General features: G+C 41.5%; 1 protein-coding gene across 3 annotated transcripts in view; it reads right to left on the bottom strand.

Moving 5' to 3' along the window:
- NKAIN2 (sodium/potassium transporting ATPase interacting 2) overlaps nucleotides 1-3,761 on the bottom strand; it is a 1,086,452-nt gene extending 1,082,691 nt beyond the window's left edge. For 2 of the 3 annotated variants that reach the window (XR_011650129.1, XM_071218647.1), the window contains exons 1-2: nucleotides 3,593-3,719; nucleotides 3,325-3,516 (exon numbers count right to left, since the gene is read on the bottom strand). Coding sequence is in view for 1 of the 3 variants with exons in the window: in XM_071218647.1 (XP_071074748.1) it covers nucleotides 3,325-3,378 (54 nt within the window). In the remaining 2 variants the exon portion in view is untranslated. Of the gene's footprint in view, nucleotides 1-3,324 lie in introns of all 3 variants that reach the window. The other variant, XR_001119140.3, reaches the window with a different exon arrangement.
- Between the last annotated feature and the right edge of the window lie 8,804 nt (nucleotides 3,762-12,565).

The raw sequence follows: 12,565 nt of genomic DNA, 5'->3' as shown, positions 1-12,565 counted from the left end.
ACAGAATCATTTTTCACTGAAAATATCTGCGTAATTTTTTCAACATTTATATACAGTACCCTTTGATTCAACTAACCATTGGGGGAAAAACAGTCAAAACTCCTTCTCAAGCTGCTGAAAGTTGTGAATAACAAGTTAAATTGTTCTTGTCCTGTACCATTATAGCCACCACAGCAAATGCAATGATGATTTTTGTTACTATCTGAAATCTTCAGTTTCTGAGCAGTAAGACACCAGTGATAAAAGAAAAGAAAAAAAAAAGACAATTACCTTCTTGAGATTTGAGCTTAAACTCTGGATTCTACACATCCGTTTGCAGAGTTCACACATCACACCCCTTGTCTTAGCAAGCTACCTAAAATCTTAAATTGGCCTAACCACATAGCTCGCATATTTTAATGTATGATAGGCACATGCACTTTTCTCATAAAATTGAAGTTTTCTATAGAGTCTCTATGTAAGGATTTCTAATTTCTTGTTTTATATACTGACTTCCTGATATTTTAAAAACTACGTTTTATCTACACTTGTAAATTAAATGCACTTTTAACATAATTAAAAGCAAAGATGTAGAATTCTTGCAAGTATATTTCTCTGAAACATTTGTTTCTGACCTTTATTTGTTAAACTATCAAAGCACTGTGTCTGCTCTGATCATAACCTAATAAATGACATCCCCATCTACACAAAGAAAAGCTATCTCACCATCTCCTAAGATTAGTTGCAAGTTGACATAAATGCATTTTTAAAGTTTAATTAAAATTCAAATACGGTACTTTCAGAATTTGAGCTTAATGTTCCCAGAAATCTAAAAAAGTAATACACTAGATTAACTTTGGCTTCAATTATTTTAATACAGCTAAGATTTTTCTATACAGTTGCAAACAAACAAACAACAAACAAGAAAAAGGCCAAGCCCAATGTTACAATAACACACATTAAAGAGTGCAGAAGTAAACAAAACTGGGTGAACTATCATGTCAATCAGTAACATGAGACAGACTTAGTCTGAAAACCTGGCATATCTGTAAAACAACCCTTACAATCACTCAAAGATAAAAAAAACTTTTTAAAAATCTACCAAGAGGACAAGAAGGTATAAGCACCTACCTAATTTTTTTAGCATGGTGTTTTGCAAATAACATTATTTTTCTAAATTATAGACTATATTTCTAAAAAGCAGTAATTACCAGGAATCCCTGAGGTTCTTTAAGATGTGATCACCTCATCCTCTCAAACCAATTGGATTTTCTTCATCCTTTGTTTTTGTTCTGCATCTGCATTAACATGGCTGCTAATTATATTAGCCTGGTGGCATATAATGTCTGAGTGGGAAAAATCACATGATTCTTATGGAGTATAAGATACTCCTTAGGATTGAAATGTATACTTGCTTAGGGTGAGTGGTCCAGTGCTACAGCTACTTGTATTTTGATAGAGAACTGAGCTGAGAGTCAGAATTTGTTTCATGAGTGATGTAGCACCTCTTCAAAACTCCACTACATGCGTGCATAAACATGCACATTCACACACCCTCATGCACACGCATACAAAGAAACCTTTGCTTTATCTTGATGCTTTCCATATTTAATCTCCCCGTTCGCATATTAATATTTTTTCAAAAATTATTTACATTATTGAGGAGTTCGTATTCATCACACAAAACTTCATAAAGACATTTTCCATAATCAGTCCTACAAGGTAAAATTATTAAAAGTTAAATCACATTTTAAAAATTCTGCATGAATGCTCTTACCCACCCACTCATTTTCAGTTTTATGCTTTCACACAGTGAATTAGCAAATACATTGTTTTCTGAATCATATATGAAACTAAGAATGTTCTGAAATGTTTATGAAATATTGCATACTTTGCCTAATGAGTGGTTTAACAAAATAGACTCCCTCATTGCTCTGGATAACTCTATCATTAAAAGTGAAATTCCTCTATTGCAAAACTTAAATGAATCTGTGGTGCAGAAAAATAAACAGGTCACACATCATTGAGAAAATATAACATTTGAAAAATGATATTTATAGTTCCATCTTCTTTTTTCTTACCACCAAGTTCATCAGTAATTCACAGACCAAAATATACATCATTAGATAACTTTTCTGGAAAATAAAAGCATCTTGAAACAATATACAACAAAAAGGACTGCTTCAGCTAAATATTAAACCAAACAAATACTCATGGGTTTCATGACAACTGATAAACAATGAAGAACACTTAAGGAATTCTGCTGTCAGTTCCAATAGCAAATCCTTGCTCTTTTGAACACTTTACTGATTGGGCTTTCAGAAATCTTCATTTGTCTTGCAGTCCTTTCAGCCTTTTGAAGCAATTGTTCAAAAAGTGGGTGGCTATTCAGAATAATTTATACTTTCCAGGGAAAGCTATTTGATAGCAGGAGTAAGCAAGTGCCTCCTACCTCAAATTAACCACTTAGGATAGTATATTTTTCACCTCTAAACATTCTCCTCAGCCCCACCTTCCATCCCCCTTAGTCAATCTGAAATTCAGAGGCATGACGTTTTCCATTATGGGCTCCTTGCCTCTTTGCAACTGGTAAAACATTCTTCAAAAAGTACATATAATTTTCCCACCTACGGGATCAGACAACAGTATCTATTTCAGCACTATTACATGCATAATATAAGGTAGAATATTTTCCCCTGGAATTGTTTGTTGTAATCGCCACTTAAAGGTTACCGGCTTGGTCTATGGTAATGGTGCTGCTGAGTTCACCTAAGTATTTCTGTTCAGTCTGCATACTTTTAAAACTTAATGTGGATTCTAGATCATACTGCTGTAAGGACACCAGCTGCCCTACATAGCCGTCTGTCAGAGCATTATACTTCCAAGACAATAACATTCCCAGAAAAATAACCCAGGTCAACGAAGAATCAAAGGCACTGCAAAAATGAGTACATGAAGAAAAGTCAAACATTCCAGCTCCTCTGTTTTAACACCTGTATAGTAAAACGCATGTGACAATCTCGTTGTTAACGTTAATAGGAAAGCAAAGTCTAAAGGAAAAAGATCAACATCTTGCTATATGCTTAAAGAAATTAAAGACAACAAGTTTAACCCGCACTTGCCAAACTGTTCTGAGAGGGACAGAAATAGGTGGGGACTGAAAGGTTCGCCTCTCCTGCACCCCACAGTGTGTCTCCCTGAAATAATTTAAAATAAAGGCAATATATCTATCACCTTTTCTCTTTTTTTTCTTCCATTCTATTCCATAGCAGACCCTTTAGTACACTGCCCTGCCCACCATCGCCAAGCTACATTACAGAATACGAAGATCCAAGTGTCACTTACCAGTTGCATGCCACAGATGAAGATAAGCGTGCACCTGCCACTGCAATAACCCATGGTTTCCGAGACCCCTGCCACAGCCAGACTGTCCCACGTCGGCCACCGTCGAGCCCCCACTTTATCCAATCAGATCGCGGGGAAGGACAGGCAGACCTGCCGAGGGCTCGGGGGCTCCGGGCTGCCGCTGCCAGCGTCCTGGGAGGTGACAGGCATTAGGACCTGCTGGCGCGGCGGCGGCGGCGGGAGCTCCAGCCGCGCCCGCTGCACATACCTTCACTCGCGCGGTGCACACGCCGCGCCGCGGGCAGCGCCGCGCGCCCAGTCGCGCCCGGGGCCCGCAGGAGCCGCAGCGGCAGCCTCGCAGCGCCGCCGCGCCCTCGGGCATCTGGCCCCGAAGTGGCGCCCCCCGGCGCGGCCGCCGCGCGACGCGCGCTCGCCCCGCGCGTTCGGCTCCGGGGGCGGCAGAAGCGCGCGCGGGCCGCCGCCGCCTCCTCGCGCTGCCCCGCGGCTCCTGAGCGCCCCGCGGGCGGGGGCGGCCGGGCTCGGCGGTCCCGGGCGGCGGCGGCGGCTGCAGCGCGCGGGGAGGCCGGCTTCGCGCAGCGTCCTGGGCGCGGCGCCGCCCCTCCCCGCGCCCCGAGGTGCTAACCCTCCTCCTCCTCAGACAAATCCTTCAGCCTCCTCCCCGCCGCCCCCTCCTAGGCGTCAACTTCAGCGAGCCGGCCCGGGGCCGCGGCCGCGGGGGCTGCGGGCGGCGGGGTCTCGGCGGGAAGGGGCGCCCCGGGCCGAGGAGCCCGGGCAGCATGTCCGTGGCGGGCTCGGCTCTGCGGGTCCTGCTCCCGCCGCCGATCCCCGAGCACTCGGCGCGAGCGAGCCGCGTGTGTGTGCGTCTGTGTGTTGGGGAGAAGGGACGACGCAGAAGGTTAGAGAAGGGGGATGGGTGCGGAAAGAGGGGTACGGCGGAGGCCTCCCGCCCGGCCGAAAGCGCGGGCAGCAGCGAGGAGAGGCGCGAGGAACAGGCGCCGCGGCCGCCGACGCGCCCAGCTCGGAGCCAGCCTCGGCCCGGCCGCTAGGGCCGGAGAGTTACGGGGCAGACCCTGCGGGGAAAGGGCCTGGGCTGCTGTTGGAGTTGGGAGGAGGAGGAACCGGACGTTGTAGGGATACTGTGGGCTGCTTCAGGCCGTACGTTTTCGTTCACATCGTTAAAGGATCAGGGACAATTGTAGCATTTGATTGCCACAGCCTCGCGGACCGTCCGAGCTGGGTGCGGACTCTAGGAGGTGGATGCTGGAACCCGCCAGATGTGCCGCGGATGCTTTTACCTGCGGAGAGACTCGCTTAGGGGCCCGCTGCTGCCACCTGCGGGCGGAACTGAAGGGAGTAACGGGCTGGCCTAGGTGACGGTCCCGGGATCTTGGGCGTTCGCAACCCGGGTGACAAGTTTCTTTATGCCCCGGGAAGCTAGTGGAAAATTTCCTAACTTTCCCGGGAAATGAAGACGTGATGTTGTGATCCATAGGGGACCTGAGTCATTGGATTTAAGCGGGGATGTATCCCAGGACAATGACTGTGGCTAAGGAAGGAACCAGTATAGAAAGCTAAGTAGCAAGCATCTGCACACACCTCTGATACAAGATTTAGGTTGTTGAAATCGCATCATACAAAGAGCTTCCTGTAGCAAATAGGATTCGGTCCGACTGAGAAAATGCCTTTTGTATAGGGTAGAATTTTCCGGGAACCTCAAATAAGGATCCAAAATGATTGTCTCCTTTGAATAAATATGAATATTAGAATGACTAAATCTAAAGAAACTGAAAAGGGCATTGAGAATTTTCGGAAATGATTCATCAGCCCTAGAAACCAGTAATGAGACTTCATTTGTTAAATTCACCAAAAGCTGGTATTTTATTACTATAATAAGAGTTCTCCTTCCCTTCCAGTGTTTATTAAAATGAGATCAGAGTAGAGATAGTTGAGGACATGAGAATAACAGTATCTTTTAGTTGTTTTTCTTTGGTCTTTACACACGTTAGCTGCTGAGGATGCAGGTATTTTGCATTGACCAAGAAAAAGAAAGCTATAAGTTAATACTGAATATTGAAGACTCTCCTGTCATATTGTCAGAATAATCCTATTACCTTTTATTATTCATAACAGCAACAGTGCATTTATGTGGATCCATCTATAATCTTGCTGTGGTTTCCCTGCAGCCATCAACAAAGAGTAGTCTTTAGGCTATATAAGTAAAAGGGAAACATTCCACACTCTATAGCTGACTCGGTTCATAGTCCCTAGATACACTCACCTTTCAGTGGCTTTCTTTGCAAACACTTTGGAATATTTTAGGGATTCTCTAGCCACAGAAGGTGCTTGGCTGAAAAGTGAGATTACAATCCCAGGAACAACCCACATCCAATAATGGATGGGAGTTGCTGTATAATCCCCCCAGCTTCATCAGCACAGTGATGGGAAACCCTAAGCTATACTCTAGTCTAAACCATCAGGTTCCCCACCAGGATTGAGCCCCCGTCCCCATAGCAAACCCTCATTTATGTACCCCCAAAATAGAGTGCTTCCCTTTCCTCCCTCATTTCCCCACGCTTCTAACTGTGCTTCCTGGGATAACCTCCAAAATAAACCATTTCCCTCAAATCTTTGTGTCAGGGTCTGCTTATTGAGAATCCTAACCTAAGGTAAGCAGTCTCCAAAGGCTTTAATTCCAGATCTGACTTCCTTTACACAGTAGTCAACTCAGTAGAGTCTTTCAGAAACATTCTGAATATTGAGCATTTACTGTTTACAGCCACTGCCTTACCCATATAGCTGTATCATCTCATTCATTCCAGAAAAACTGTCCGCTTGTCCAATGCCCATTTTAAAAATACAGACACTAAGGTATAGAGAAACCAAGTTTTCTGATCACTGGCAAGCATGTTTTCGGTAGCAGAATGAGAATTTGAAGGCACAGCTGTGTGATACCAAAATTCCCTTTCCAAACCACTATACTGTACTCCCTTAGTGATAATTTACTGTACTTTCTGTTCATTCTTTTGGAATTCCACTTAAGAGTGATAACTTTAAAAATATACTTGGGGAGGGAAACAGATGTGGCACAAGTAATTGAGCGCCTGCCTACCACATGGGAGGTCCCGAGTTCAGTTTCCAGTGCCTCTTGGAGAAGACAAGCAAGACAGCAAGCTGGCACAGTGAGCTGACACAAGGAGATGCAAAGAGGAAACACAATGAAAGAGACAGCAGAGCAGGGAGGAGAGGTGGCTCAAGCAATTGAGTGTCTCTCTCCCCTATGGGAGGTCCCAGGTTTAGTTCCCTGTGACTCCTAAAAGAAGACAGACAGCGTACAGCAAATGGACACAGCACACAGCAAGCACAAACAACAAGGTGGGGGTGGTAAATAAAATCTGCAAAAATATATATGTGTATATATATATATCCTAGCGGTAAGGGTTAAATGATGCCTAAACTACTGAAACTGTTTCTTGGATTTCACTAACTCTTCTAATTTCTATTTTCATCAGAAGAATAATCATATTTTCTAATCTCTAAGTTCACATCACACCTTTTAGATACACTGTGCAGGCAATCGCTAATTTATGAAAGGTAAATAGGTATATCCTAGTTAGGGATGAATTTCCGTTCCTTAAGGTGGCTGTGCACTTCCTACTCCACTTACCAGTACCTCATCATGCCAGAGATCAGGAGAATCCTGACTCCCCTATAGACGAACGTGAAGAGATATCTCAAACTGGAACATCAGCTATCTCATTTCTCTCTCAGAACAACTCAAATGCAATAGATACACAGCCACCGAGTTGCAGTCTGCTCTACACTCAGACATTCCAGCTAGAGTAAAGGTTCAAGCCTGGCCCTGTAACACCAGTGAGCAAATTAAGTGTGTTTCTCCACTCATTGTAGCTTAAAAACAGAGACAACAATTAACTTTACAATCAAAACCTAAAACATTTAATTCACTGCATATTGTATGCAGATGTGTTGAAAGATGAGTCAGAGAGATGCAACATGAGAAGGATGCAAGCCACCATTGCTGGCTGTTCAGATGGAGGAAGCGGGTGTGAGCCAAGAAATGCACAGAGCCTTTAGGAGCCAGTAAAGGCAAGGAGACTCCCTTAGAGTCTTCAGAAGAAATGCTATCTTGCCCATATCTTGACTCTGGCCCAGTGAGATCAAATTTGTTTCAAGTGACTAAATTTATGGTAATTTGTAATAACAGCAGAACACAATACAGCAGTCTTCCAGTATTTCAATATTGTAAATTTCATAAGTATGTTGGGTAGCTATGTTTTGCCTTTGATATAACTATTTCCTTATGACAAATTTCTGGAAGGGAACTTGTGAGTCAGGGAAGGAGAAAATTATAAGGCTTTTGATAATCATTACCAAATTCCCTCTAAAGAAGTCTTAACAATTTATCCTGTAGGAAGTATGCTTGCCAATTTCACTATGCCTTTATCAATAATGGAAATTATCATTTGATAAAGATTTTCCATTTTAATTTGCATTTATTTTATACGATAAATATTCACTATTCAGTATACGTGCTAAAATGGACGTGATGCAGAAATATATCACATTGATTCTTACCTTTCTATGATGATTCCTCCTGAAAGTTCAAATCCTTTCTTAATAATATTATCCAAGGCAGTTTCTGTGATCTAGAACCTTAGAAATAAAAATATATTTATCTATTTGACCAAACTATTGATCTTCAGAGAAAACATTGAAAAGATATTGATAAGATGATGATTATATCACAGTAAGGACCTGTTATGACCAATGCCTGAGCAGTTGATATTTTATATTAACTATCATGCTTCTAAATTAAATTATTTCATTTTGTAATTTATGTAAACCTTATATCAAGTCAAGTGCCAGGATATACTGGGATCTTAGCATTTGGTGGTGTTTTGGCTTCCCATGCTGCTATGACAAATATCATGCAATGGGTTAACTTAAAAAATAGGAATTTTTTGGTTCACAGGGAGGCCAGAAATCTCTCTGATTTTGTTAGAATTTCCTCTCTTTTTAAGGCCCACCCTGATACACTTAGATCATACCTAATTAGGATATTCAAAGATCCTGTTCACACTTTAATAATATCTCCAAAGATCCTATTTACAGATGAGTTCACACCAACAGGAGCACAGATTTGGATGTGAACATGTCTTTTGTGGGGTTTATGATTCATTCCCCAATAGGTGAATATTTTTAACATTGCTTAATCATATTTAATATGGGCCTTTCTAAGGCATGTTAATTCAATTATTTTATAAATATAAAACCTTAAGTATATTATTGTTTTAGGTAAATTTTCACATAGAATGACTTGCAATTTTAGAAATGAAAACAATTGACAGAGTTTAAGAAAGTCACATTTTTTTGTCTTTTTATTTTCCTCTCATTTGTCCTGTTATTTTTTTAACATGGAAAATTGAGAAATAAGTAAGGATAAGCCTAGTGTTCTAGTGGCTACTGTTACATAACAAACGACCCCAAGAACAGTGGAATAAAACAATTTTATTATGCTCATGTATTCTGTGGATCAAGAACTTAGAGCACACCAGGGAAATTTTGTCTTTGCCCCACAATGTCTGGGGCCTCAGCTGGGAAGACTTCAAAGCTGTGGGTGGCTTTGTGCCTGGGGGGCAGGAATCATCTGGAGATTTGTCCATTCACCTGGTTGGCATCTGGACTGGAAGGACTTGATGACAAAGACTGCCAAGCAGAGCACCTACCTGCATGCTCTCCTGATCGCTTGGCTTCCCCACAGCATGACTGCTTCAGTGTGGTCAAACTTCTTAAATGGCAGCTGTAGGCTCCAAGCCCAGTATTTCAGCAGACAAGGTCAAAGCTGCACTCTATGACCCAGCTTCGAAAGTCACAGGACTTCACTTCCACCACATTCCATTAGTTACAAGGGAGTCACACACCACCCACTTGCACGAAGGAAGAACTAGAAGCCCACCTATAAATGGGAAGATTGTCAAAGAATATGGGGGCCATGTTTTAAAATTTCCCTTTAACCATCAAATCACACTTAAAAGGAACTTACTGTTTTTTGAATATTGAAGTAAGTAAAAAAATTAGGCTTTAATGCTCTTGTTATAATCAAAGTTTCCTTTATGCCAATAGCTCAGGGAAGCAGCCAATTGAATATAAAGGAAAGTGTTACTCTGAATTAATCAGAATAAACAAATTGATTAGTAATAATGTGACTCTGTGGGTTTTATATAAAATGGACAAGGCAAGTAGAGAGAACATCTTTTATCTATATATATTTTAACTTGTTCTTGAATATGTAAAACTTCACATACTCAAGAGCAATTTAAAATTTGGAATATGTTTCCTACAATTAGGTGATGAGGAATAGAGTATTTAAACTATTCAATAGAATAAAACTAAATGATTAGTTTTTAGTGAGGCAAAAGTAATATGTACTTTCCATTTTCTTTTCTATGTAATTAAGATTTATTACACAGCTTGAGAGAGTATTTCCACATAATGTAGTTACTGTACAATTTCTTTATTTGCTGTGCTTTTCCCAGTTTATCCTTCTATAACTCTAATAAATACCAATTTAATAGAATATTAGAAAGTGACAAAGAGAAATGTTAGGAAGGTACATGTAGTGTACTTACTTATAATAGGATTAATTCAAAATCCTTGTACAGGGGAATGTTTTGAGCTTCTGGAAGGACAAAAATGAAATCCCCAAACACAGTTGTGTCTTTTTATAGTTAAGATGTTTAGTAATATAAATACAGCATTCTAATCAAATGTGTGTTTCCCTTTTAGGGAGAGAAGGGGTGCATTCATTAGATATTAAATTTAAGTTGTTCTGATTAAATCTGCAGATGCGTGTGGGAGGGGGCATTTGGAGCTGACTTCTGCTGCTGTCACTGTCCCTTAGGTCCAGGCCCCATTGTCTTCCTTACATGCTGTGAAGGGGCTTTTACCCAGGCATTTTGTTATAAATCTGGGTGCTCCTTTGATACCTCCTGATAATGGTCTTGAAGGGGCAATCATGGATCAATGATCTCCTCCTTCCAGAAAGTACTTTGTCTTCATGTAAGCCTTTTTGGCAAAAATCATAGACATGCTGACTTCAAGTTACAGTAAAGTTCTCTTAGTCCTATTATTTTACAGCCCAATAACCAGCTATCTGGCTATTTCTTTATTGTTATTCATCCTCTACCACCACTGTCGGCTTCTCTGAGATTTCTCCAAGGAGCCACAGGGGATTTCTGGAGACTATCTGCTTGACTTTGCCACCCGGGGGATTCTAGGATCCTGTACCCAGGTCTTCACTTTGTCCAACCACATCAACTTGTCATTTTACTCTGATGCTGTGGCCCTGTATGGCAGCTGTGGGGTGGGAAGTGTGGGGGGAAAAACATGTTCCTTTAGACCACTTCCTCAATCTAGGACTCAAGGATTTCATCCCCAGCCAGGGGAGGGAGGGAAGATAGCATGAAGCTGTTTCAGCTTTGTCTGCTACCCCTACTTCTGCCTGCTTTTACACTTTCCATAATCCCTCCCATGCTGCAAGGGGTCAGTTTCTGTCTTCTCTCTCTGCCTGGTCAGACCCCTCCTTTGAATGATATCCTCTTTTTTTTTTTCTTTTTAAGATTTATTTTGTTTATTTCTCTCTCCTTCCCCCACCCCCCCCCTCCCGTCCCCCCTCTGCTGTCTGCTCTCTGTGTCCATTCGCTTTGTGTTCTGCATCCACTTGCATTATTAGGCGGCACTGGGAAACTGCATCTCTTTTTCGTTGCGTTATTTTGCTGCGTCAGCTCTCCATGTGTGTGCGGCAACGCTCCTGGACAGGCTGTGTTTTTTCACACAAGGCAGCTTTCCTTGCAGGACACACACCTAGCACATGGGGCACCCCTACACGGGGGCACCCTTGCGTAGCATGGCACTCCTTGCTCATGGCAGCGCTGCATGTGGACTGGCTTACCACAGGGTCAGCAGGCCCAGGGGATCAAACCCTGGACCCTCCATATGGTAGACAGATGCTCTATCAGTTGAGCCATGTCCGCTTCCCTGAATGATATCCTCTTTCTCTCGAGAGGGGCTAGTAATAAAGGATAGATTTCAGTGAGAAATCTGCAAGGAGAAAGGGAAAGATTTGGGGACATAGTTCAACAATGTTGTACCTTTTATAGGTCCAAGTTTAGTGAACCAGAGATGCTGCCTTTAGGATCTAAATTTGGAAGGTGGGAGCAAAGCTTTCAACTTACCACAGTTACAGAACAAATTGTTAAGAACCATAGATCAGTAGAGGTGAAGGCTGAGAGTGTTCCTAGGGGAAGTTACTACCATCCGGGTGAACATGGATGGCAGTATTTGAGTGGGCTCAAGCCAGATCTAGACTCAGCGAGTAGGCCAATTTAGCTGCAACATAAGGTGGGAGAAGAAATGGGGAATTTGGTTGAAATGACACATCTGAATGTCAGTCTGAAAAGTTTTAACTTTATTGGGTAGACGCTAAGGACCCCTTACTGTTCTTGAGCAGAGAAGTCATCAAGAAATTGTACCAAAAATGGATTAGAACTAAGGGCCTGGATATGTAGGAAGTCACAAAAAAACTAGGGGTGAAAATCATTGCTCCATTTCAAATACTAAGGCCAAGATATCTGAAAGTGTTAGTATTTTTAATCTACAGTATTAGCTAAATCCACTTTTTCCCTATATTTTTCTTAACCTTTTGCCAGTATAAATGCATATGATGGATTTGATGTTCTACAGATCTTTTGGCAAACTTTTAAATATTTGAATTCTAAGAATAAAAGATCCTCTTTTCCCATCAGTTCTGATAGTCACATATGTATCACCATACTCAGATCCAAATATATCATGGGCTTCATTTCTAAATAGAATATGGTACGTATTTTTTGGTTGTCAATAACTTTCTCATGCCCTAAGCTTAAATTATTATGACATGGGAATATACTTATAAAATCATTTGGTTTTTAATATATTCCATTAAAATACAACTATTTGGACAAGCTAGATAGGAACTAAATGTGCCTAGTCAACTGGCAATGAATAATTACATCTCAATATTGGACTAAAGAGTGCCATTTTAAATAATGCACTAGAGAAAGTACTTGTTATGAAACAAAATAGCAAAATTAGAGAAATATTTGTATAATTAAGATATAATTTTAAAGTTATCACAAGATTTTAGTTTTTATAGTTGTTTGTA

The sequence above is a fragment of the Dasypus novemcinctus genome, chromosome 11, assembly GCF_030445035.2.
Source record: "Dasypus novemcinctus isolate mDasNov1 chromosome 11, mDasNov1.1.hap2, whole genome shotgun sequence".
NCBI classification, from domain to species: Eukaryota; Metazoa; Chordata; class Mammalia; order Cingulata; family Dasypodidae; genus Dasypus; species Dasypus novemcinctus.
The sequence above is the reverse complement of the archived record's forward strand: the minus strand, read 5'-3'. Positions and strand labels throughout refer to the sequence as shown.